Source organism: Sebastes umbrosus, chromosome 11, assembly GCF_015220745.1.
Source record: "Sebastes umbrosus isolate fSebUmb1 chromosome 11, fSebUmb1.pri, whole genome shotgun sequence".
Lineage (NCBI taxonomy): Eukaryota > Metazoa > Chordata > Actinopteri > Perciformes > Sebastidae > Sebastes > Sebastes umbrosus.
The window spans coordinates 25,625,755-25,650,771 of NC_051279.1; the positions used below are offsets into that span (position 1 = coordinate 25,625,755).

The window sequence follows — 25,017 nt, forward strand, 5'->3', positions numbered from 1 at the left end:
GGTCCTGGTCCTTCCTCCTCACATCAGCCAGAAACAGTGATGGATGCTGATGGGGGAGACACCTCGCGGCGTTTCACTGATGGTCGATGGTGGGACGGTCCGGGGACAGAGACCCGGGGGTGTGTGTGTGTTTATGGGCAGAGGGAACCAGAAGGTCTGGGTCCCTGCTGGCCTGGAGCTCCATACCTTTACTACGGAGGTGAGTGTTCACATGACGTTTTTCTCCTGGTTTTAACAAAATAATTTATTTACTCTTTCAGTGTATGGGTTTATTCAGGGGAAAAGGGGATTAACATGAAACTGACTTTTAAGCTTTTGTCTTAAATTGTCTTTTTTTATATATTTATTGGTATATATCTTGTTCTAATTGTTTTTTTCATCACTAGTATGTAGTATTTGTAGTAGTACTAGTGTGTAGTATCTTATTTCTGTATATTAATCTTGTGTTCTCTATAACATTGTGAAGTTTTAACACTATTTATGTGGAGGCTTCAAATAAGCCCAGTGGGTTTTTTTGCCTCTTTTTGGGCTGTATATTATTTATTGATGTTATGTTTGTGCAATCTTAATTGCACTTTTGCATTTTTTTAACAACTAAAACATAAACAAAAATCCAACATTATCAGGGACCAATTGTTTATTTATATTATAATAAATACAGTTATTTATGAAAATAAAAATCTTTATTCCGCCTAGGGCACCAAAAGGGCTACAGCCGGCCCTGACTCAGTATATCTGGCCTCCAATTTCTTCCTGCACTACTAATCTACTAAACTAAAAGATGTATCATATAAATAACCTATTGGTAATCTGTTGTCATTACTACAGAGAACTCAATTCCTATCACAGCATTGTTGTGTTTGCTTCCTGCAGTGAGGAGGAACCTGGTGGTTGGAGTGGAGGTGGTGGAGGAGGTCGCTGTTGAAGACACTCTAGAAGTAATGTAAGTATATGAATTTGACATTTTTGTCAGACACAGAGTTGCAGTGTGATTCACAGTAACATGATCATACATTTGGTTGAAAGACATGGTTGCTGTGTTTTCTCTCCTCAGAACAGAGGACATTTACACTAATGATCTGCTGGATCTTGAGCTGCTGCAAGACGCCCAGCTGTTCCCCACATGAGCCCCAAACTACTGTCAGCGTGTCCTGATTTCACCGTATAAACTGTAAACAAAGCTATATCTATTCTATATATTTAACCTTTCACTATTGTTCTGCAGGTGTGTCTTTGTCATGCATTTTTTGTTTTGTTTTTTGTCATTGATAATAATTACACCAGAAAACAAAACAATTAGAAAACTACTTATGGCTGTTTTTATTTTTTTTTAATTAATATAATATAATATAATATAATATTTAATATTTGTCAAATTTGTTTGTATTTTATATATTTAGCCTATCACTTTTGACATTCTGTTTATCTTTTTTTTTTTTAAATAAAAGCCATTGTCAACTGTCATTAATAATAATGAATGAGTTACCACAGAAAACAAAACAATTAAAAGATACTTGTTCTTATGGCTGTTTTATTTTAAAAAATTAAAATATAATAAAATAGTATAGTTTGATATTTAATATTTGTCAAATTTTTTAGTATTTTATATATTTAGCCTATTACTTTTGCTGTGTGTCTTTGATTTTCTGAAATTCAGAAAACGTTATAATATAATATAATACAATACAATACAATACGATACGATACGACACGACACGACACGACACGACATAATAATATGATATGATACGATACGATACGACACGACACGACACGACACAACACAACACAATATCATATGATATGATATGATATGATACGATACGATACGATACGATACGATACGATACGACACGACACGACACGACACAATATACACATAACATAACATAACATAACATGACGTGACATAACATAACATAATATAAAATAACATAATATAATATAATATAATATAATATAGAATAAAATAATATAATATAATATAATATAATATAATATAATATAATATAACATAATATAACATAATATAATATAATATAATATAATATAATATAATATAATATAATATAATATAATATAATATAATTGTGGACTTCAACTACCAGCATGCATCGCTTCTGTTCTCTCGCCAACGCCCCGGACACGTCATCACGTCGCGCAGAATATGGCTGCAGCAAGCGCAGCGTAAACAAAACACCAATGATGATTTCCTGATGATTTCAGGACAAATTCTCATCTGATTTGGACTTAAAAGCTCAAAATGTCGGACTCGTTAGGAACAGAGACTCTTCAGGACCGACTGGACCGTCTGAAGGAGCTCACAGAGTTCACAGAAAACTGCAAAAAGCAGCTGAACGATATATGTGAGACGCTGGGCTGGTCGCTGGACCACATGGACTCCAACCAGGTACAGTAACAGCGTTAACTATCTCACGCTGGTTTAACGTTAGTTAACTACTGTGCTTCAGCACACATTCAAAGTGCTTGTGCTTCACTTGAGTATTCCCATTTCATGCTACTTTCTACTTCTATTCCACTAGCTACATCTCAGAGGTAAATATTGTACTTTTTACTGCACTACATTTATCTGACAGCGTTACTTTGCAGATTAGAGTTAACATTAGCACAACCTCACCCAGCTGTGATATCACAATACTGCCTAATGCATCAGTAATAATATTCCAATAATATAAATATGATGATATATCACTCTCTGCTGCTGTGTGTGACTTTACTTTAAGTACATTTTGTTGATAAGTGAATTTTTAAATGCAGGACTTTTACTTGTGACAGAGTATTTTTGCAGAGGGGTATTACTTTACTGAAGTAAATGATCTGAGTACTTCTGTTTTTCACCATGCATAGGCTGCCCACAGTGGTGGAATGTAACTAAGTGCATTTACTCAAGTAGTCTATAGTACTTAAGTACAAATGTGAGGTACTTGTACTTTACTTGAGTATCTTTATTTCTACTCCACTACATCTCAGAGGGAAATGTTGTACTTTTTACTCCACTACATTTGTCTGACAGCTTTAGTTCCTTCCTGTCCAGTGAAAAAATAAATGGAAGTTTAAAGTCCTAATTGATTTAAAAGTCTGCAGGAGCTGTGTGTTAATATGAAACCCTGTACAGGTTGACTACCACACATACATTCTCAACATACAGGCAATGCTTGTCTGGTCAAACATATATATATATATTGTGTGTGCAGAAACACTGAGTGAGAATGTGCATGTGTGTGTCATCCAAAAGTAAATAAAAAAAAAAAAGATCACGTCATTAAATATCTGCAATTCACAGCTAATGGTCCTCTGATGTTTGTGGTGTCTTCTCAGGAAGCGATGGAGCAGTGTCCCTACGACTCCAACCACAGAGTCCCGGTGAGGAGCATGGAGAAACACAAAGCCTCCTGCAGCCGCCGGAAGATGGGCTACACTGCTGAGGAGGAGGTAACCTACACATGGCGGAGTAAAGCACGTCAGAAATTTATAGTAAAATTCACTGCCACTGTAATGCTCCTAATCATTAAGAGAGCAATAAAAAGTTGCATCAATCTTTTGCAGGCGGAGATGTTGGACCCTTCTGTGTGTTATGAGAACAGCAGTGTCAAAAGCTTTATAATGGGTGAGTCATTATTGATGATTGGGGTAAAGTGTTAAATAAAATGTCCTTTTTTTCCTTTTAGAGATTTGAAGAATATGCCTGGAAGGAAATAAAAGTAGTATGATGCTTTTGTTCCTTGAGATACAACCACTGTCATGAAATATTGTTGCTCAATATAATCAGGATCAGCTAATCAAAGTCAAGATGATCTGGAAGATAATCATCTTTTTGGTTTTTTTCTTGCTGTTGATGAACATGTTTTAAAGAGGAAGATAAGAAAACTTCAAAAACAAATATACTTTTTTCTTGTCCTTGTTAAATGGTTTTGCAATTACATTTTCTAAAGATTCGGTTCAAGAACAGGGAAGAAAAATCTTAAAGCACTGTAAGGCAGTATTAAATGCTATTTTGATTTATAAAGATTTTTTTATTTTTTTAATTTGAAAAATATCAACACCTACCTACCTACATACCTCAACTGTGCTCCTGTGTCCTGGCAGACATTTCTCTTTGGTAAAGTTTTCGATCTTTACTACAGGATGAATCTTTTACTGATAAGAGGAAAAGTGATGTGAAATCATGTGTATTTAAAGATAGAAGTTTCTGGTTTGACCAACACTGGCCAGAAAACTGTAATGGAAATTCAATTAATATTCCGAGATGAGTCCTAATGAACGTTGAAATAAGGATCTCGAACAGATGAAATGTCTTTGTTGTATTTTATTCTTGCAAGAAGAGGCACTGGTTATACAGAGTCACGCAAAGTCTGCAGAAGAGTGCACCGCAGGAGATTATTACAATGTGACTATATAGAAATCTACAACAGGGACTGTGAGAAAAGGAATTGTTTTGCACAGATAAGGAGTTGTTTTACTCAGACAATGTCCCAGTAAAAGTCAATACTCAGTACTTTCCCACTACATGAGACGAAGAGCACACAGACAGTAACTTTCCACTGTTGCATAAAGAGACATCATAATTTTACATTACAAAACACACTTTCGTACATATTTTAGTTGACGTCACGTCATTTTCTTCATGCAGACAAATCCACCCAGCACCAGGTGATCCTGCAGGCGAGATCTGCTGCACCGCTGATGAGGATGGAGGGAGTCTTCTGGCAAGGTGGGAGCAACATTTCACTGCAAAACTGTTTCCTCTGAATGTCTAACATCCTGACCAGAGACGAGACGGCTTCAGTTAGATTTCCCAATCCAGGAACATTTAGTCTTACACTCAGGGTGCAATGACAAACCACTAGATGTCACTGGAGGATTATCTGCTAACCTCATTAACTCATCACCATCCTTCCCAAATATTAATCCCAGTAAATAAGAAGCTTCTCATATTTCTGCCAACGTGATTTTTCTTCCAACGTGTGTGTAATCTGTGTGTTGTGTGTTCTGTTTGCAGTGACAGGGTGAGTATTAGAGAGGAGCTGTGGTATCCTTTAAGATGATATCCTTTCAAACCACAGGGCTGGGCTGGGACAGACACACACACACACACACACACACACACACACATATATACGCACACACTAGACATACTTCAACACACTCTTTTCCCTTTACGTGTTGGGGAAAGTCTTCTTCATACATTCAGACATCATGTTAGTTAACATTAATGTGGACAAAAGAAAACTTTATTTCTGTTTTTTAAACAAATATTTGCACTGAATGTACAAAATATTAACGTCCCTTCCTCTTTCTGTGAAGTCCACTGCTGAAATAATTCCAGTTAAAACTGATTTCACTCATTGGATCCATATTGATCACAACGGTGGAGATATACAAGAGATAAAAAGCTCAGCAGTTAGAAAATGATCTCAGAAACTCTTAATATTTAGTGCATATTACAGCAACTAAAAAGAAGGTTATGGTTAGGTCAGAGTAAGTAGAGGTTTTTTATTTATTTATTTATTTTTTCAAAATATGTCAGAATACAATTCTGTGTAAATTTGAGAGCTGCTTTGCAGTGTAAGGAGTACAAATTCCCTCTTAAATTAAAAACAATCCGTAACAGCTGGACCTGAAGTTCTGTCGAGCCCATCAAGATGTGTAATTAGTGTTTGTGAATGAACAGTGTGTCGGTGTGATTTAGTGTGTAAAACCTCTCCGGTCCTCCATCAGGTCAGTACTCCGGTCAGCCCGTGGACGTGCCTCAGAACCACAAGCGTGCGGTGTGTGACCTCACTGTGGCCGACCGGTTGGCTGTGTACGATCATGTGATCAACGTCTTCGGCCAACAGAAGGACGCCGCTTCCTCCAGCAACGACGATCTCTACGTAGATCTGGTGTCCAAACTCCAGAAGAGTAAGACTCACAGTAACACCTCCCAGAGCCTCCCGAACATCACAATGATAAAATACTGGGTCAGATCACCTGTACATGGAAAACAGAGGAGCAATTTAGTTAATAAAATCTGCCGTTAACTGTTATTAGCACTAATATTTCTATTGAAATAGGTTTTTCAAAGATGCGTTTTGCTTTTATGTTGGTAAATAAAGAAAGGGAAGTTTGTTTTCTCCCTGAGCGTGATCCTCCGGTGTAACAAGTGTTTTTTGTGTGCAGATGAAGAACAGAACGAACCAAAGACTCACCTTGAGCTGATGGCTGAGATGAGGGACTACAAGAGACGGCGTCAGTCTTACCGAGCCAAGAACGTTCACATCACCAAGAAGTCCTACACCGAGGTACGAGCGAGCAACAGGGGAAAGTTTGGCTGCTTCTTTACCCATAATCCCTTCTGTATAGTGATTGCAATATTCTTGGCCGATACTCTTTCTTTCTAGAGAACGATAATTGACCACATACAAACATTTTTCAAACTTTTCTTTAATGGAAAGTTCCATTGTATATTCATACATAGAGAAAACATTATTCTATACTGTGCATGTAGGCCTATTATAGAGAGTCAACCATTTATTATCTATCTAACACAATTTATTTATTTATACAAAACTTTTTATGAATCAGTATATTACCTATTGACAGACAAGAGAGAGCTGACCCCAGAGCGTTGGTCCTCAGTCTGTTTAAATAAAGGTTCAGAAACTAATCGATTATGACTGTGATCGCCCTGCAGGTGATCAGAGAGGTGATCAACGTCCACTCAGAGGAGCTCACCAGAGAGTGGAGAGAGGAAGAGGACGAGGCGGAGTCGACGAGATCTGAACTCTCCTCCCACAGGTACGACGAACGCTGTCACCTCCTCATGATCAGTTTCCTGTAATGTTGTTTATTAAGGAAACTAATGTTTTTTAATGTGAAGAAATCCTGAAAGAGAAGCCGAAGAGCTAACGACTGATTTGTCTGTCAGGCGTCGGCCGGATGAAAGACGGTCGGCGTCATCCGAGTCTCGCCACTCCCACAACAGACGCCATCGCAGTTGGGAACGAAGCCAAGACAGAGAAAGCAAGAAGAAGAAGAAGAAGAGAGAGCGGTGAGAAAGGACAAATATAATAACATATAGTTATTTTTGCTTCATTACTGGATATGGCTGCACAATGAATCTATTTATTAATCATGATCACGATGATCTCAATATTGATCACAATAATCTTGATTAGCATTTTGCCCATAATCCTGCAGCCATATTACTGGATGCTTGGCATAAGTGAACTAATTTGTTTGTCTTCTTACAAAGCAGCTGTTGAAAAAATCCGACGTTGACTGTCATTGGTCGAAACTTTATTGGTTAAACGGTCTTTTGTTTGCTCTATGGATATTCGCAGGGATTCCCGCTCCCCGGATGACCACCACCACGAACGAAAGAAGAAGAAAAAGAAGAAGAAAGAGGAAAGGGAGAAGGAGAAGTGATGAGTGCGGGATCAGCAGCAACAGGAGTCAGATCACATGAGGTCAAAGGTCATTGTGACCTCTACAGGTTAAAAGATGTCGGGTGTCTTTAACATTTTAAGTTCATAAACGAGGGAAAGAAATAAATGGGAATAAAGTTTTGGGAACCAACAACCTGTTGAGATTTTTGTGCTCCACAAACGACACTTTAAGATATAAAATATTTCATTCATATAATATTTTGTTTAATGCTAAATTTCAGTGTAATTACATATCTGTCAATCTTGAACTGATTGGCAGACAGACACAGACACAGTCTGATTGGCTGGGAGTGGTTTTCAACTACAGACCTTGAGGAATGTTGGACCGGAGTGTCATAGCTGGCACTGTTTCACCACGGGGTCAAAGGTCACTCTTGTTTCTGGCTTAGTTTGGATATGTGTCTTGAAGTGTTTACACAATGTTTCTACTGTCCTGGGAAGTCTTTTAATTTGAAGTTTTCCAGAAAATTACACAAAATGTTTGATTCTAAAATCCAGTTGAGAAAAACAAGTGGCTTAAAATGTGCAGGTCGTCATTTTAAAACTACAACTGGAAACTTGATACTATCCTTGACGGTATGCTGAAGGTTTAATTTATTCTCGGGTCTACAGTTTATAAACTCAGTTTGTTCAGTTGATGCGTCAGAATAAACTCAAACCAACATTCCTCTCAGTTCAGATTAGTGCTGCAACTCACGATTATTTTCATAATCGATTGTTTATTTTCCCGATTAGTTGTTTGGTATAAAAAAAACATCAAAAGAAAATGAAATAGAGCTGAAGATGACATCATTATATGTGTTGTTTTGTCCGATCGGGAATCCAAAACTGAAATATATTCTTTTTATAAAAATATTAAGACATGTTAAATCTGCCGATTTTCACATTTAAGGAGTCGAAGCCATCATATGTTTTAGCATTTTTGCTTTGAAAAATGACTTATGTGTTATTAAAAAAGCTCCTGATTAATTTTCTGTTGATCAACTATTCGTTGCAGCTCTAGTTCCCATCAGTGTGTAGGTCAGTCTAAATAATTAAAATTGATTCTCATAATACATTTTTTGTGCTTTCTATTTTTCAGATTAACTTATTCAGTCTATTTTCAAAGTGCTGTTTAAAATGTTTTAGATTTTTCTAGTGCTGTCAAAGTTAACGCGATAATAACATGTTAACGCAAATTTGTTTTAACGCCACTATTTTCTTTAAAGCATTAACGCATCAATCTTTCGGAGGTTGTGGCGGCTCAGTTTTAAAGTTGAAGGAGGCTAAATAACGCTCCAAACTTACGCTAAATTTTGGCGAGGAAAAACTGTCATGGCCATTTTCAAAGGGGTCCCTTGATCTCTGACCTCCAGATATGTGAATGTCAATGGGTGCTATGGGTACCCACGAGTCTCCCCTTTACAGACATGTCCACTTTATGATAATCACATGCAGTTTGGGGCACATATACATACATTTGCATAAAGCACCATATTTGCCCACTCCCATGTTGATAAGAGTATTAAATACTTGACAAATCTCCCTTTAAGGTACATTTCGAACAGATAAAAAAATGTGCGATGAAATGTTTTAATCGATTGACAGCCCTACATTTTTCTTAAAAAAAACTTTTTGTATCACGATGTTGCCAAAGATTTGTTGTTTTGATATATTGAAGGTTAATGTGACAAGATATTGTTCAGTATGGTAATTGACCCGAGCTGCAGGAACTAATTTGTAGGATTGGAGCTGCTTATAAATTAAGTATTTGCAGCCTCTTGTAAAGTGGAAAGTATTGTCACATTGCAAGTTGTTTTTTTGGCATGGAGTTTATGTTTTATGTTTTGTTGGAAGTAGAATATGTCATAAACCTTTTAATGGCTTTCAGTGAAATTTGGTGGAAAGTTGTGCTTGTGGTGGAGATTTCAGATATTAAAATGATCTACATGTGAAATGAATAACGTCTGCTTAAAGTTAAGACTTTGCTTGCATGACATTTCTGCACAAATCCATCCATCTCTCTTTCTCTGTGTCTTTTCTGCTGATGCTGGACTCTGGTTCAGGTATTTCTCACCCTGTTGAGACGCAGAGACGAAGGACGAGGATCCCGTCGGTGCCTGGGAACCTGAGGGATCCTGGACAGGCAGAGAGGAGACAGACAGAGGGAGGACAGGGAGAACCACCGGGGTGATAATGCTGTGAGGAGAGCTGCTCAGGGAAAGCTAAATCAGGTCGTTTTTATTCTCGTCTGAATCCTGAAAGCGTCCTGTGCAGGATCTGGTCTGGTCTGACGGGACTCTGCAGCACCATGGGAGCCTCCAGTGACAAGGTAAGAGGGGATTGGACAAGGTCTCTGCAGGTCTGGTCTCCTGATGTGCATTCAATTTAAATTATTTTTTGTGAAGGTGATGGAGAGAAAGATGTGTAAAAATATCAGTTGTCAACAACTGTTGACTTTTGGAGAGAGTTGCAGCATGGGTTGGTTACAGTTATTGGACAGTTAATATTAATGTGACATCTTGTAGATCAAAGGAACTGTCCAGGTTTAGCTGTTTTAATGGATCAAACAGTAGATGGACTTTAAGATAAAATAAGATAATCCTTTATTAGTCCCACAGCGGGGACATTTGTAGGCAGCAAAGGGGGACTAAAAACAAAAGATCTAATAAATAAGCAAATACACAATAAAGATATAGTAAGTACGTAAACAGTAGATATAAAAATAGACTGAATGAGTGGTTGGGTTCACATTATTGCACATATGAATATGAAATTAAAGGGTGAAAGTGATTCCCAGGGCGTCAACAGGCTATTACAAGTGTCAAAATACCAGCGTTAAATATTATTTTTAAAATAAAATAAATATATGAGTTTAGTTTGAATGAATTTAGTTGGTTTCTTTGGCATCAAGCTCAGAAGTTTTATAGACCGAACAACTCATTAACCCTCTGAGTCCCAAAATAGACACGTTTTAGTCTTTTTTAGGGGATTTCAGGGGGTTTTTAGGGGGAGATAGCAGGTCAATAGTAGATGTCACATAGAAGTGGTGTACATCATCTGAAAGCTGGAAACCTGAAGATTAATTTGAGATGCTGCTCAGCACTGTGTGTCAAGTTGTTAATCAGAAATAAACACAAATGAATTAATCAAAATGAATAGTGAAAGTGTATAATGGTTTAGAACATTATGATAGAAGTATATGATGGTTATCCTCATGCTCTATTGTACATCATAAGTTGTTGCAGCGATTTTTGGGTTGATACTATTCGTTCCACAGATTTGGTGCTAAATGTTTTACCACTGGAGAATTGATAAAAATGATCAATAATCCCCCCAAAATACCAAATTGAGACACCAAGACCTTGAGGAACACCATAGAAAAAGCCATGCTGTGATTTGGGATCAAAAACTTTTGACATTTGGAGATTTCTGCAAGAATTGTATTTTTTGGCGATTGGATGGCAAGCACTTCTGTTGTGTAAACTGCTCAGAAACCCCCTTATTGTCAATCTAGCTAGGAAAGCCATCCATCTTCTGAATGCTCTAGGTCTCTAGTTTGTGGCTGTAAAGTTTCATGAGGCTGTGATTATCCTAGAGGTCACCACAGGTCATTTTATACAGCGAGGTCACGTTTAGAAAAAATGGTCTCACTACAATGAAATGGCTCCTATGGGGACTAACATCATCACACATGAATACAGTTGGGCTCATTGGATCCACAAGAGTCTCAGCTTTACAGTGATACCCAATTTATGTAATTCAAGACTGTTTAGGGACCCCAGTATGCAGAAATATTCAGATACACCATTTTAGAATAGGAGAAAATAGCACATTTATACTGCATGAAAAAAATTGATTATCATAAAGTGGGCATGTCTGTAAAGGGGAGACTTGTGGGTACCCATAGAACCAATTTTCATTCACATATCTGGAGGTCAGAGGCCAAGGGACCCCTTTGAAAATGGACATGACAGTTTTTCCTCGCCAAACTTTGGCGTAAGTTTGGAGCGTTATTTAACCTCCTTCATGACAAGGTAGTATGACATGGTTGGTACCAATGGATTCATTAGGTTTTCTAATTTTATATGATACCAGTATCTTCACTCTAGCTTTAAAAACTGAGCCCACTACAACCTAAAAATCACAAGTTGCATTAATGTATTAGATAAATAATAATAACTTAGACAGCCCTGGTGAAAAGCAAAGAGACAGAATCATGAACAGTTAATTTGAAGCTTTGAGAGTTTAGATATTTCAGCTTTCAGAATTTTACTCCATTAGTTTTCCAGAATTAAATTTCTCAAACTGAGATTTCAGAAATCTTACAAGGAAATTGTGGTTGTGTTAAGTTTTATCTCCTTCAGTTTATTGACTTCTTCAATAAATCAAAGTCCTCTGTGCAGCTTCTGCAGGGCGGTCGAGTGTTGAGGTTTCTCCTCGGTTGGTGTTCAGGCTCACAGTGAAGCTGAAGGAATGTCAAATGAGTCTGAGAACAACTCGCGGTTTTCTTCCTGACAAAGAAACCTCTCATTCGGTTTCATTCTCACCCAAACACCAGCAGAGTCTCATCTCACAGCTCAGGGCCACCCTTTATGAATGACACTTCAATTTAAACCCTTTTTCTGATCTTTCCTGACACAGCAATCAGCAGTGAAGGTACTTTATCCCACATGTTGCTGTTTTTTTTGTGTCAGTTTATGAGAAATGTCCACATGTTTAGTACTGATTCATTAAAATGTTGTTGCCTTCAAATAATTGAAAGTATTATCAATGCATTGCAAGCTTTTTGACATTTGCACTTTTGTTTTATGAGACCTTAAAGGAACATTGTGTAGCATTCCGGGAGACCTATTAGCAGAAATGTAATATAATATTCATAACTGTGTCATTAATCACCTGCAACTAAGAATCATTGTGTTTTTGTTAGCTTAGAATGAGCCCTTCATATCTACATAGGGAGCGGGTCCTCTTCATGGAGTCCACCATGTTGCTCCTCCATGTTTCTACAGTAGCCCAGAATGGACAAACCAAACACTGGCTCCAGTGAGAGCCTTTCACGTTTTTACGTTACCTGAAGGCCTCCGTAGTTCTCCGACATGCTTGTGAAACAACGTGAGCTGCAGAGTGCAAAACCGTGGTACCGCCAGCCGCCGCCTGACCTCCGTTGCTCCTAAACTAATGTTATAGAGAGGCAAAGTCCCGCCCCTTCCGGTGGACCCCATGGGACCTTATTTCGGAAAAAATATGAACGGTAGTCAACGATTTTTTGATCCCGTTTGAATTTGCGCCATGAATCACACATATGATGTTTGTTAAGACTGATGTGGTCTGTTCTGGTTTTCATACAGACCGTATTAAGTGTTTAAGATGGTATAAAATGAATGTGTGTGTTTTTCCCTGCAGGCGTCTCTCCTCTCAGGGCTGCTTGTGTTCATGCTGTGTGTCGTCTCGTCTCTCTGCCAGGAGGAATATTCTGGATACCACTCAGGTCAGAGCCGCCACACGATGCTGTCATCATGGAACATTATTATTATTATTATTATTATTATTATTCATTAAAGGGACTGTTTGTAACTTCTTACACGTATAAATCATTGCGTGTCGGTGTCCCATGCGCGCTTGCGTGTGGCTACACTGTTCCAACAAAAACTACACGGAAGCACCAAAACCGCAAATTTCTATCTAGTAAGCCCGTCTTGCAAAACAGTGTCAACTAATCCTGCTTCAGCCTCCCGACCGTGGTCAGAAGACACAGGGGAGACCGTAGCTTTGGTCTCCAGGGCCGGAGTCGTTGCTGTACTCTGCTACGCTGCCTGCCTGCTTGCCTTCACTCAAACACCGCACTCGTTCTCACTCGCTCTCGCGCTCCACCTCTCAAGTGCATGCGCGCACTCTACACACTGCAGAAGGGGCTCCGGAGGGAGTAACGTTATCGTCTCCGACCGGGGCAACGGTGTCTCCCCCGTTCCTTCTGAACGCGGTTGCGAGGCTGAAGCAGGAAAAGCCAACACTAGGATCAGCATTGATTCATGGAGAGACCTTCATCTGGTCAGCTAATTACATTACTGCCAAGCAGGTGAAATATAGAGTGATATTGTGTTTTAGCTGACGTGTGTTGCCTCACTGTTTTGAGCGATCCTCGTTCATGTCTATGTAGAGCGAACACGAGTGCGAGCAACAGGACGCTGACTTTCGTTGACTTAACGCCCACAGGGTTCGCTGTTTTATATTTATAGGAAACAGATGTATTAAAGACAGATGATTAAATTATGTTTGAGTTGGGGATGAACATTTAATGAATTCTTTGGTCTAAAAAATATGTTTAAAAAATAATGAAAAATATCACAATATACTAATTTTTCTTAAGATTTCTTGCATTGTGTATTCAGTTTAATACGGGAATCATTTATGAAGATTGACATTCAGTTTGATGTTGCATTGTTTTACTTTTAGTAGACCTTCTCCTGGTAAAGTTTTTAATTTCCATATTATAATCTCAGAAGTAACAAGGGCTCGTCCGGGATTTGAACCCGGGACCTCTCGCACCCGAAGCGAGAATCATACCCCTAGACCAACGAGCCATCCACATGACAATCTGCCCCATAGAATGAGGTGTCATGTGCTGTAGTTAACATATATGTGTGTGTGTGTGTGTCTGTCCAGGTGAGGAACACACCCATGAAGGCTCCGTGGTCGACCGCTACGACAGCTTAGCCTCTCCTCAACCAGGTGAGCACAGCGTGACCCTTACTGTTTATTCTTACTGTTTATTCTTACCTGATTATATGTGACCAGCAGCGTGTTCTTGTCCAAACTTAAAGCACACATGACAAACTATAAACAAAGCTCCTCTAGCACGAATGAACACAAACGATACTGGCGGTCCAACTCACGCGAGTAAAGCAAAACTTCACTTGGCTCTTGGTGTGAACACAGTCAGCATAATGTTGTCTCATCGTCCCCTCTGTGACATCAGAGTATCCACCTGAGCCGACTCACAGCTACGACGAGGACCAGAGGCCAGAGGAGGAAGACTACGACCCCTACGGCTCTGAACCCACCGAGGTCACCATGATCACCGAGGACGCCTTCCCCTACGCCACCACCACCGAGTCCCACTACGCCAAGGAGGACACAGAGACCATGCAGGTATGACCGCTGACATCAGAGCAGCTGGTATTACACCACAAGGTCCATTTAGCAGCTGTCCTGGAGCTCTCGATCGTACCACATGACCTTCATTAGCAGACAGAGTTTGCCTATTTGACAAGGATTTAAAAATGAATTTAAATTTTTGGACTCAGTTAAAAAAAGCCTGTGTCGGCCTCATTTTATCTCTATTTTTTAATGAAAAAAAGATGCATATTCCCAGCAAACATTTGTATGTGGGGCCCATGTGGGCAGTAAATGGGCTGAAAAATGGGCCCTATATGGGATTGTCTGCGGGTTCCAAAATGACCCAATGTCAATTGCCCACATGGATTCCATGCAGGATTACATTGGGTGTTATGTGGGCCCCAACTGGGCAACATACCCAAGACCCATATTGGTCCCAGCTTTAAGATCTATGTGGGAACTACATGGGGACTCCATGGGCTGAAATAAGGGTTGTAAGTGGGTTGGTCCACAGTTTCCATGTTGGCCCCATGCACTTATTTCCCAGTAGTGACCCAACTAGGACCAACACAGGTAGCCCACATGGGGAGCCCATGTGGGACCAACTTAGTTGATCCAAGTGGGCCCCAGATAAGATGACCATTTTGGGCCCATACCCACTTGGTACCCAGGTACCCCCACAATAACCCATGTGGGGCCCACATAACCATGTTGGCTGGGTTTCAACTTCAACCAGTATCCCAGCATCTCACAGTCCACAGTGTGTAGTTTCACGCTCCCTGTGATGTATAATACTGTTGTGTTTCAGGTCCCGTACGAGTATCCTCCAGAGGGACCAGACACCAGCTCCTCGGAGGAGTCTGGGGGCGACGCTGCTCTCGGCGAGGAGGGGCCGACAGAGTGCGACTGTGAACCCGGACAGCCGGGATTCGCTGGCTTCGCCGGACCAAAGGTACCGACTCATTTCATCACATCGTTGTCACTTTATTCTCTGCAAACACTGCTGATTGCTTCCTGCTAGCTGTATGCGGCTGTAATAATGGATCTATTGGCTATAATTCATCACTTTTATTATCTTCTAATACACCCATGGGCTGTGTGCTGTAAGCCTGTACCGTGGTGGATGTATTAATGTCTCTGTTCCCAAACAACCGGCTATCGGCCAGTAGCCAGTAGTGCTAGTAGCATGACATCAACAGAATTTAATGGAGTTGTAGGCTATTTACTAACACGCAGGGTAAAAGCACAGGACTCTACTACTTCTACATCCATAGTCTGTGGTCTATTGGACTCTATTTTGGATCCTTGAAGTTTGAAATTTCTCTCAAAATCTGTGTGCTGGATTTGTATAACTTCCATTCACTTTATGTTCCTCTGGGAAGAAGCCGGGCAAAAAGTTTAATAAATAAATGAGTAAATAGTTATAATAGTATGCATATTTATTATATTTGTATTGTTCAACACAGGCCATTTCAGTAGAGACATTAAATATGACAATAGAATATAAATAATTTAGTTTTACTTTTGTACGGGTCTTTGTAGGCGGATGTTTACTGGCGTCCGGTAGTCGCTTTCAGTCCAAAATGGCAGAAGCGTAGCTCTGCTGCTGGGCGCTGACGTTGCAATGGAATGAACAATTGACTTTCACTTCTTATCAATATACGTTCTTTGGTAACAGATTATCTGCATGCACACACAAGGAATCCATCAATAAATGCATACGTTTGTTTTATGATTGATTCTTGTCTCTTCCTGTCAGGGATCCAGAGGTCTGCAGGGTAAAACTGGTGAACCAGGAACTCAAGGCAGAGAGGTGAGAGACTAGAACATTATTACTACATGTTATTTAATGAAATCCGAAATAACATAAGAATCAAATTACAGCTGCATGTCCTGGTGTCACTGTGAGTTTTATTTGTGTTTATATGTTTATTTTTAGGGTTATAAAGGAACCAAAGGGGTTCGGGGGAGAGGAGGAGACGCCGGACCAGTGGTCAGTAAATCATGTTACAGCAACACTGATGCTGATGACTTATATAGATAATAACATCTCTTTTGACTCTGTAGTGACAGCTTTGTTTTAGTAAACACAAACTGAAAGTAAAAGTGAAAATGGAGGAACAAACTGAAGGACAGTGAAAATGAAACTAAAGCTGCAGAGACATTTAAAAAAGACTTAAAGCCAAACAAGGAAGCAAAAGTAAAAGTAAAAACAGAGAAGCAGCAGATTAAAAAGAAAAGCACAGTTTATTCTTTTTATACTCAGTAAGAGGCCACAACAATTATTTTATTTAAAGAAAATAAAAAACAGTAGAACAATAGTGTCAACTTGTGAAACCAGAAATAAAAATACATCAGAAGAGTTTTTAGTTGTCTTGAATTTTATGCAGATTTCAACTGAATATTTGGAATAATTTGATTTGCTCCAGACTTTAAATGAGTTAACTTTGTATTGAAAATGTTTTGATATATATATATATATATATATATATATATAGGCATATAGGCATATAAGGCCATGTAGTGTATTTTTGTTGAGAATGTTTTGTTGAAAGTTGGTGAAAAATGACAACAATAAGCTTTCAAAAATAAATTAAAATTTATTTTTAAGGGACAAAATTTAACTATATTTACACCTTCCATTTTCCTTTCCTTTCTTTGTAATTAGTCTGAGAGACAGTCAATATTTTTCCGTACACTAATGAAGTTAATTTGTATAAATGAAGGAGGATCAAGCTTTTTTCTCTTTTTTTCCCTTTTCTACTTTATTTAAAGAAAATAAAAAAAGGGAAAGTAAAACAATAGTGTCCACTTGTGATGTATGTATATACAGTATATACTGAAAGTCGAATTCAAAACGATTTGACTTAACTGTTTAAAAACATTATATAACCTTGTGTACGTTACTCGCTGTGTGTCTCTGAGTGATGAACTCAGAAATTCATATTTTATTGTTCCATTTTGCTCATTTGTTTAGGTTTGACCTTTGACCTTTCCTCTTGCAGGGCAACGTCGGACCTGAAGGAGATGACGGAGGTTCTGGTTTCTCTGGAGCCATGGTGAGTTTAAAATCAGTGCAGGTCTGCTGATTACTCTGAATATAAGAAAACAACACTTTTATAATTTATATAGTTTTATCATTTGACAATTAAAACAGGACATGTAAGCAAGATTATTAAAAAAATGTAGATTCTTCTAGATTAAATTAACCTGTCAGGACTTATAATACAAGATAATAAATAAACAAGTTCTTAGTGAATTAGTTTTAAACTTATTAAGTAAATGAATGTTTTGTCATCAACAGGGAGAACCTGGACTTATAGGAGACCTAGGCGAGCTCGGAGAGCTGGGACTGAAGGTAAACAAACACACACAGGGATGGGAATCAAGATCCGGTCCGTTGAGAACCGCTTCCAAATTATCCGATACATCAGAATTGTAAACAAATCGTTGTCATATAAAATATTATATTACATATGCTATATTACGTTGTATATCACCATATTGTTTACCAGCGTCGTTAATTACAATGTGACTTCTCTTCCTGTCGTCAGGGTGACGTCGGTATGGAGGGACCCCGCGGAGGAGTTGGAGGTCCTGGTGAGACTGTAAGGAAACAACCTCAACCTCTCTGTGGTGGAAAACATTTATCATATCTCAACTGTAAACTAAATATTAGTGTCATTTCCTCCTATTTTATTTATTCACACAATATTTATGCTGTGAGGTTCACATCATTTAAGGTACATGGAGGAAAGTGAGAAAGGCTCCTGATGGCTGATGATGGGACCTCTTGTTACTGCGCTGCTCTCTTTATGTTACATTACAGCTAATTCAATTACATTCAAACTGAGAGTCTCTTTAAATTAAAGATAAAATGGAAACCGTAAATCGGGAGACAAATATCTCTCTATATATATATATGTATATATATGTATATATACATATATATATATATGAGTTTTAAGAGTTAATATTTCAATTGTGTTATTGCAACACTAGTGCTTGATTACTTGTATTGATAATAACACCTCTACTGAGTCTGTAGTGACATTGTTTTAGTAAACTCAAACTGAAAGTAAAAGTGAAAATGGAGGAACAAACTGAAGGACAGTGAAAATGAAACTAAAGCTGCAGAGACACTAAAAAAGGATGTTAAATCCAAACAAGGAAAGAAAAGTAAAAGTAAAAACATGGAGGGAGCAGATTTGATAATTTACATTGATAATTTACATTAAATAATAATAATAATATATTTATTCATATGGCACTTAATATATATGTAGACGTAGATAAAGAGAGGCAGATCTTTATCTGTGTAAAGATCCAGGTGGTCTCTAGCTGTTGATCCAGCATTTGTTGGAAATCACCCAGAGTTTTGGCTCCTCCACCTGCCTGTTTGTGACCACGACCAGCCGTCACGGTGGTTCCTTCAGTTCGTCAGGTGGAGCAGTGAATGATGCTGGTGGTGAATTTGGGGGTTTACCAGTTGCTGCTGTCCCCCGCTGTTATGTAAACAATATGTGAAATGAATGACATTTTTCAATTCTATTAACTCTTCACACCCACAATTTATTTCTCTTAAAGATTAAAAATCAACAAAAGCTTCTGTTTCTGCAGCTCAGTTCGTAAATGTTTGCGTACTTTATTTCAAAACAGATGAACTCAAATTTTAATAGGCAGCAGTCTGCAACATCATAAACACAACACTACATTTCTAATGTTTTTATGCTTCAATATCCTTTTTATTTCATGCCAGTCAGCTTTAATATATATTCATTATTGTTCTTGTTAGTTTAATTATAAATGATAAAGTCTGTGTTGCACCGACAAACACACAGCCAGAGTTTATTATATTATTTTTCATAATTTATTTGTTTTGTTTCAGGGCCCTCATGGTGACGATGGACCTCCAGGACCAAAGGGAGGTAGCGGTATCAAGGTAAAGACACATTTATGCTTTATATATGTATTTTTATTTGTTAAACTATTTGTACAAAGGTAATAAACCTGTGGTTAGTTAGGATTTTATTGTTCTTAAAAGTGTTTTTTCAATTTCAACATTTATAAGTTGAGATTGAAATATATTTAATAATATTTTGAAGAATTCTTAGGTTTGAAACACAGAAGACTAAATGCATTACTGTCACCTGTTCTTTATATGAAATATTTTAGTTTGAAAATGTTTCTTCTCTAAACATTTATACCACAAATATGGCATAATAACTTACAAGTAAATTAAAGGCAAATAAGCAGAAACAATCACTTTGTGGTGCTGAATTCAATTATCTTTTATCTCTCAGTGGGGTTTGATTTTTAATCCTGTTTCTAATATAAATATCTACTTGTTTTATTGATTTTAAGAATCCTCATACATTTCTGCTGTTCATAAAACAGCTGATTTCAATTCAGGTTTTAGATTTCTGTTTTTTGTTTCTTTTTATTATTTGTTTTGAAACTTTCCCTCATTTCTGTCGTCTCTGTGTTTCCTGTTCAGGGGTCTCGTGGTGACGAAGGCAAAGAGGGTCCTGAGGGACGAGACGGACTGAAGGTACGAAACAAAACATACTGAAAGGCTTTGAGAGGAAAATCTGAAGTACGTCCCCTCTATGGAGGACGGAAGCTGCCAAAATAAAATAAAATAGACAAATGACTTGATAAATCAATTAATATGCCATTAAATGTACCAAAAATAATATAAAACATAAATGCAGGCATTAATCAATTGATAAAATTTGACATAAATTTAGACATCTGTTTTAATTTGCTTCTTTATTTATTTACCTTTTGTGTCAGTTTCCCTATTTATATAATTTTCCCTTCTATTTATTTATATCAATTTTATTTATTTTAAATTATTCCTAAATTTATTTATTAATTTTTTAATGAATTAATTTATTTTTCCTTTGCATTCCCCCCTATTTATTTATTTTCCTATGTCATTTCCCTTTACATTTATTTATTTATTTTGGGATTTATGTTTGCATTTATTTTAAATTATTTCTAAATGTATTCATTTATTTATTTTCCCTTTACATTCCCCCCCTATTTATTTACTGTCGTACGTAATTTTCAATTAAATTTATATATTTATTTTTGGATTTATGTTTGCATTTATTTTAAATTATTTCTAAATGTATTTATTTATTTATTTTCCCTTTACATCCACCCCCCCGTACCCTCATTTATTTACTTTCCTATGTATTTTCCCTTAAATTTATTTATTTATTTTTGCATTTATTTTATATTATTTAAAAATTTATTTCGATACTTTTAAATTTAGTTATTTATTTTCTCTTTGCGTTTCCTCCCTATTTATTTCCCCAAACTTATTTATTTCTGTATTATTTTCTTTATGCATTTCTTCCTCATTATGCAAATGAGGGTGCTGTCATTCAAAGTTTGTCATGGGGGCAACTTTTCGCCTATTAGGTAATGCCAAACTATTGTTTTTTAATCCATTCCTTACCTCAGTGATGTGTGACCTTGTCACTAGACCTATGCTGCTTTGAATAGTGACTGTTTAATATTTGGAGACTCCATTGTACATATCAGAGCCTTATTGCATTTCCTCCTGCTTACCAGCATAGGTCACCAGAGGTCACAGCTAACATTGAGTCTCTTTAACTGTCCCGTCTTCTCCCTCAGGGTCAGATTGGAGCTCCCGGGTTTCCAGGTGACGTCGGCGACAGCGGATACACTGTAAGAAAGATCCTCAATAATCATCTGTGCTCAATGAGATAATCAGATTTTTGACTCTGAGTTGGATGATTGATGATTATGACATTTGGTTTGGATTTCTGCTCACTTCTTTCCCATAAGTCGTTCCTATTTAGATCTATGGATCTAATGGATAATTAGCATGACTCGCCATGGTGAAACTTTCTACAAATGTAATTCATTTGTATGACTTTTACCTAAAGGATTGCACTCTGCTAATTGGAAAAAAAACAGATCTTTGGAGGTGAACCCTTTTAATGATATATAATAATTAGGGCTGTCAATCGATTACAAATATTTAATCGTGATTAATCGCATGATTGTCCATAGTTAATTGAAATGAATCCCACATTTTTATCTGTTCAAAATGTACCTTAAAGGGAGATTTGTCAAGTATTTAATGTTTTTTTCCTTTATTTTTATTCTCAGTAAAGACATATTACAGTTTTGCATAATGACATTATAACATAGGAATTGTTAAAAGATATTAAATGAAATAGTAAAATAAGATAAGGTAAAAAATAATTAAAAAACAAAACAGTAAGATACTAAACAATTGGATTCATCACAAATAAAATAACTATTTACGTTCAGTTTAATCAAATTGTTGGGAGGCCTCTTTTAATGAGCTGCTTTATGAGTTTTACTCTGAGGGATCAATCCTGAATTAAATGCTCCTCATCATGCAGAGATGTATATGTGATAAAATGATTGTTAATGTTTGTCGTCCTCAGGGTTATACTGGACAGCCGGGATCCATCGGACCCAATGGACCAAAGGTACAAACACACATTTTAATTTATTACTAGAGTTAATTGTTAAATATGACTGTAGATTATTATTAAATATTACTATATTACTAGAGTTTATTATTAAATATTACTCACACAAATTTGTTCCCAGTGTACATACCGCACTGTGTGACTATATGTGTGTGGGTGTGTGCGCGTGTGTGTGTGTGTGTGTGTGTGTGTGTGTGGGGGGTGTGTGTGTGGGGGGGGTGTGTGTGGGGGTGTGTGTGGGTGTGCGTGGGTGTGGGGGTGTGTGGGTGTGTGGGGGTGGGGGGGGGGGGGGGTTTATGTGTGACAAAGAGCTTATCTGTTTCCCTTTCTGTGGTAAGTTTTCGTTTCACAATGACGACTTTCAATCTGTAATTCCAGAGAGGAAACACTGAACGTATGTGCTGTCAGTGAGTCTGTCCAACGTGTCTCAAACACTGCCAGATAAATTCTTAATAATTAATATTCAGGGTGGGCTTCTGTGTGGAGTTTGCATGTTCTCCCCGTGTTAGCGTGGGTTTTCTCCGGGTACTCCGGTTTCCTCCCACAGTCCAAAGACATGCAGGTTAGATTAATGTTGACTCTAACTGTCCCGTAGGTGTGAATGTGAGTGTGAATGGTTGTCTGTCTCTATGTGTCAGACCTGTGATAGTCTGGAGACCTGTCCAGGGTGTACCCCGCCTTCGCCCAATGTCAGCTGGGATCAGCTCCAACCCCCCGCGACCCTGAACAGGATAAGCGGTTACAGATAATGGATGGATGAATGAATGAATAATATTCAGGGTCCTGAGGTGATGAATCTCACTAGGTGACCTCTTGAGCTTTCTTCTAGCACCACCATCAAATCAAAATGTTCCAGTTGTACACAGTTGTGAAACATGTATTTGCTATATTGTTGACATGGTCAATACTCACAGACTCACAGCCTGTGATGATTGTTGGTTTGTTTAAAGGGATCACAAGACAAATCGGCTGGGAACCACCATCTAACCAACACTGCAGCCTCCAGATGGCGCTAGTGGGTCTTCATAGTCAAATTAAAAGAAATCAACTCAGTATTACTAGAAACATTCACCTCCCTTAGCTGAACACTGCCCTAGAATAACTTATTTAAGAAATAAAAAGGAAGTGAGTCTCGTGCAATTGTGAGGTTAAAAAAAAAGATAAAAATCATGTGACAATACGTGAAACACAATGTGAGAAATCATGGTTTCATAAAGACGTGAATAACCAGCGTTGAGCAAGACAGTCAGCAGCTAAAAGGTCACAACCAAAGGTTTGACCTTTGCTGAAGTGCTTTTGAGTAAACACTGAACCACACTGCTGCTCACTCACTGTGACTGTCAACTACAGACCTGATACCCTTACCAAAAAGAAGTTTATCCAAGTGTGCTATTAGTATACTTCTTTTAAAGTTAAAATAAGAGAGTATACTTTCAGTTTACTTTTTATGTACTTTTTTACGACTAAAATTATACTTAAGTATACTTGGCTTATACTGACAAGTATACAGGAAAGTATATTTGTAAATACTATAAGTTCACTTAAAGAAAACTTACAAGTATACCAAAAACTGTTAAACTAGTAGTTTACTGAGACTACACTTTAAAGTGTTCTTTCATAAACTAAAAAGTGGCCAACAAGTATATAACTAGTAAACTAAAATGATACATATAAGTTTACTTGTAGTATAGTTCATATTATACAGTAATTGCAGTACAAAATACAACTTGGTGGTGTATTCAAAGTTTACTACTCTTACATTTAAAGTATATTTAAAAGTATAATTTTATAAACCAAAAAGTTGGCCAATTTAGTCCCAAGAAGTATTGAAGTAGTACACTTACATGTATACTACTAGTACATTAATATTATTATACTTATTACATAAAGTATACCTGGGATAATACTTGAACTATACTTAAAGGGACTGTCTGTAAGAATCAGAAATGCTTGTTAACAGCGACACCTGTGGCCGTTAAGTCAACAAAAGTCAGCGTCGGGCGCGTGCCTGTGCTCGCTCTAAATAGACATGAACGAGCATCGCTGAAAACAGTGAGGCGACACACGTCAGCTAAAACCACAATATCACTCTATATTTCACCTGCTTGGCAGTAATGTTAGCTGACCAGACGAAGGTCTCTCCATGAATCACTGCTGATCCTAGTATCAGTTTTTCCTGCTTCAGCTTCCCGACCGCGGCCGGAGGGAACAGGGGAGACACCGGCACCCGGTCGGAGACGATAACGTTTCTCTCTGCGGAGCCCCGTCACTTCACAAGACACAGGAAACCTCTGTTGGTCTGGAGGAGCTGCAGCAGTTATTTCTGCACAAACGTCCACTGTACATTCACTAGATATTCTCAGAGCTAAACTAACTCTTCTGCACTGTGTAGTGTGCGCACATGCACGTGAGGTGGCGCGAGCTGAGTGAAGGCAGGCAGGCAGAGGAGCAGAGGAGCAGAGTACAGCAGAGACTACGGCCCTGGAGACCAAAGCTACGGTCTCCCCCGCGTCCTCTGACCACCGCCAACACTGTTTAACAGACGGGCTTTACTAGATATTACTTTGCGGTTTTGGTGCTTCCGTGTAGTTTGTGTTTGAGTCTGAGTCTGAACAGCGTAGCCACACGCGAGCGCACATATGCGAGCACGCATGGGAAACCGACTGACGAAAATATATTTCTTTATTGTGAGGGTACTTAAACCAGCAGAACCACTGAGAAACACCTATGCTATCCCTCAGGCGTCAGACTTTCCCAGCAGCATGTGAACACACACACACTTATTTCAAAACTCACATCTGCATCGTCTAAAGTCCCTCTGACAGTAACTGATATTCAACAGATGAGTTCAGTGTGGTTTTGGTTCTGCTGGTTTTAGTACCCTTACAATAAAGAAGTATACTTCAAATTTATGTTATGAAATAAACTTGAGTATAGTTCATAAAATAAATTTGAAACCAAAACCAGAC

General features: G+C 38.0%; 2 protein-coding genes and 1 non-coding gene across 3 annotated transcripts in view; 2 read left to right on the plus strand and 1 right to left on the minus strand.

Moving 5' to 3' along the window:
• The first annotated feature begins 2,148 nt into the window (after positions 1–2,148).
• Positions 2,149–7,581, plus strand: snrnp48 (small nuclear ribonucleoprotein 48 (U11/U12)). Its single transcript, XM_037783645.1, has 9 exons — positions 2,149–2,410; positions 3,340–3,453; positions 3,568–3,628; positions 4,652–4,732; positions 5,740–5,922; positions 6,181–6,302; positions 6,695–6,798; positions 6,929–7,051; positions 7,344–7,581. The coding sequence occupies exons 1-9, from the start codon at positions 2,264–2,266 to the stop codon at positions 7,426–7,428; spliced, it is 1,020 nt and encodes a 339-aa protein (XP_037639573.1). The 5' UTR covers positions 2,149–2,263; the 3' UTR covers positions 7,429–7,581.
• A 1,356-nt stretch (positions 7,582–8,937) lies between these two features.
• zgc:113232 (uncharacterized protein LOC541546 homolog) overlaps positions 8,938–25,017 on the plus strand; it is a 29,331-nt gene continuing 13,251 nt past the window's right edge. Inside the window, exons 1-14 of the mRNA XM_037783568.1 lie at positions 8,938–9,759; positions 12,834–12,918; positions 14,094–14,159; positions 14,407–14,579; positions 15,355–15,498; positions 16,306–16,359; positions 16,486–16,539; positions 17,552–17,605; positions 17,851–17,904; positions 18,101–18,154; positions 19,435–19,488; positions 20,044–20,097; positions 21,195–21,248; positions 22,001–22,045. Of these exons, the coding sequence (XP_037639496.1) occupies positions 9,739–9,759; positions 12,834–12,918; positions 14,094–14,159; positions 14,407–14,579; positions 15,355–15,498; positions 16,306–16,359; positions 16,486–16,539; positions 17,552–17,605; positions 17,851–17,904; positions 18,101–18,154; positions 19,435–19,488; positions 20,044–20,097; positions 21,195–21,248; positions 22,001–22,045 (966 nt within the window). The 5' untranslated portion in view covers positions 8,938–9,738. The remainder of the gene's footprint in view (positions 9,760–12,833; positions 12,919–14,093; positions 14,160–14,406; positions 14,580–15,354; positions 15,499–16,305; positions 16,360–16,485; positions 16,540–17,551; positions 17,606–17,850; positions 17,905–18,100; positions 18,155–19,434; positions 19,489–20,043; positions 20,098–21,194; positions 21,249–22,000; positions 22,046–25,017) is intronic.
• On the minus strand, positions 13,940–14,011 carry trnap-cgg. Its single transcript has one exon. It is a non-coding gene; the product is annotated as a tRNA-Pro (tRNA).

Excerpts from the sequence above, each read along its gene's own strand:
- snrnp48 (XM_037783645.1), top strand. The coding sequence starts at position 2,264 with ATGTCGGACTCGTTAGGAACAGAGACTCTTCAGGACCGACTGGACCGT. Across the intron at positions 6,303-6,694 it reads CCAAGAAGTCCTACACCGAG|GTGATCAGAGAGGTGATCAA; the intron begins GTACGAGCGAGC and ends ATCGCCCTGCAG. Across the intron at positions 6,799-6,928 it reads TCTGAACTCTCCTCCCACAG|GCGTCGGCCGGATGAAAGAC; the intron begins GTACGACGAACG and ends TTTGTCTGTCAG.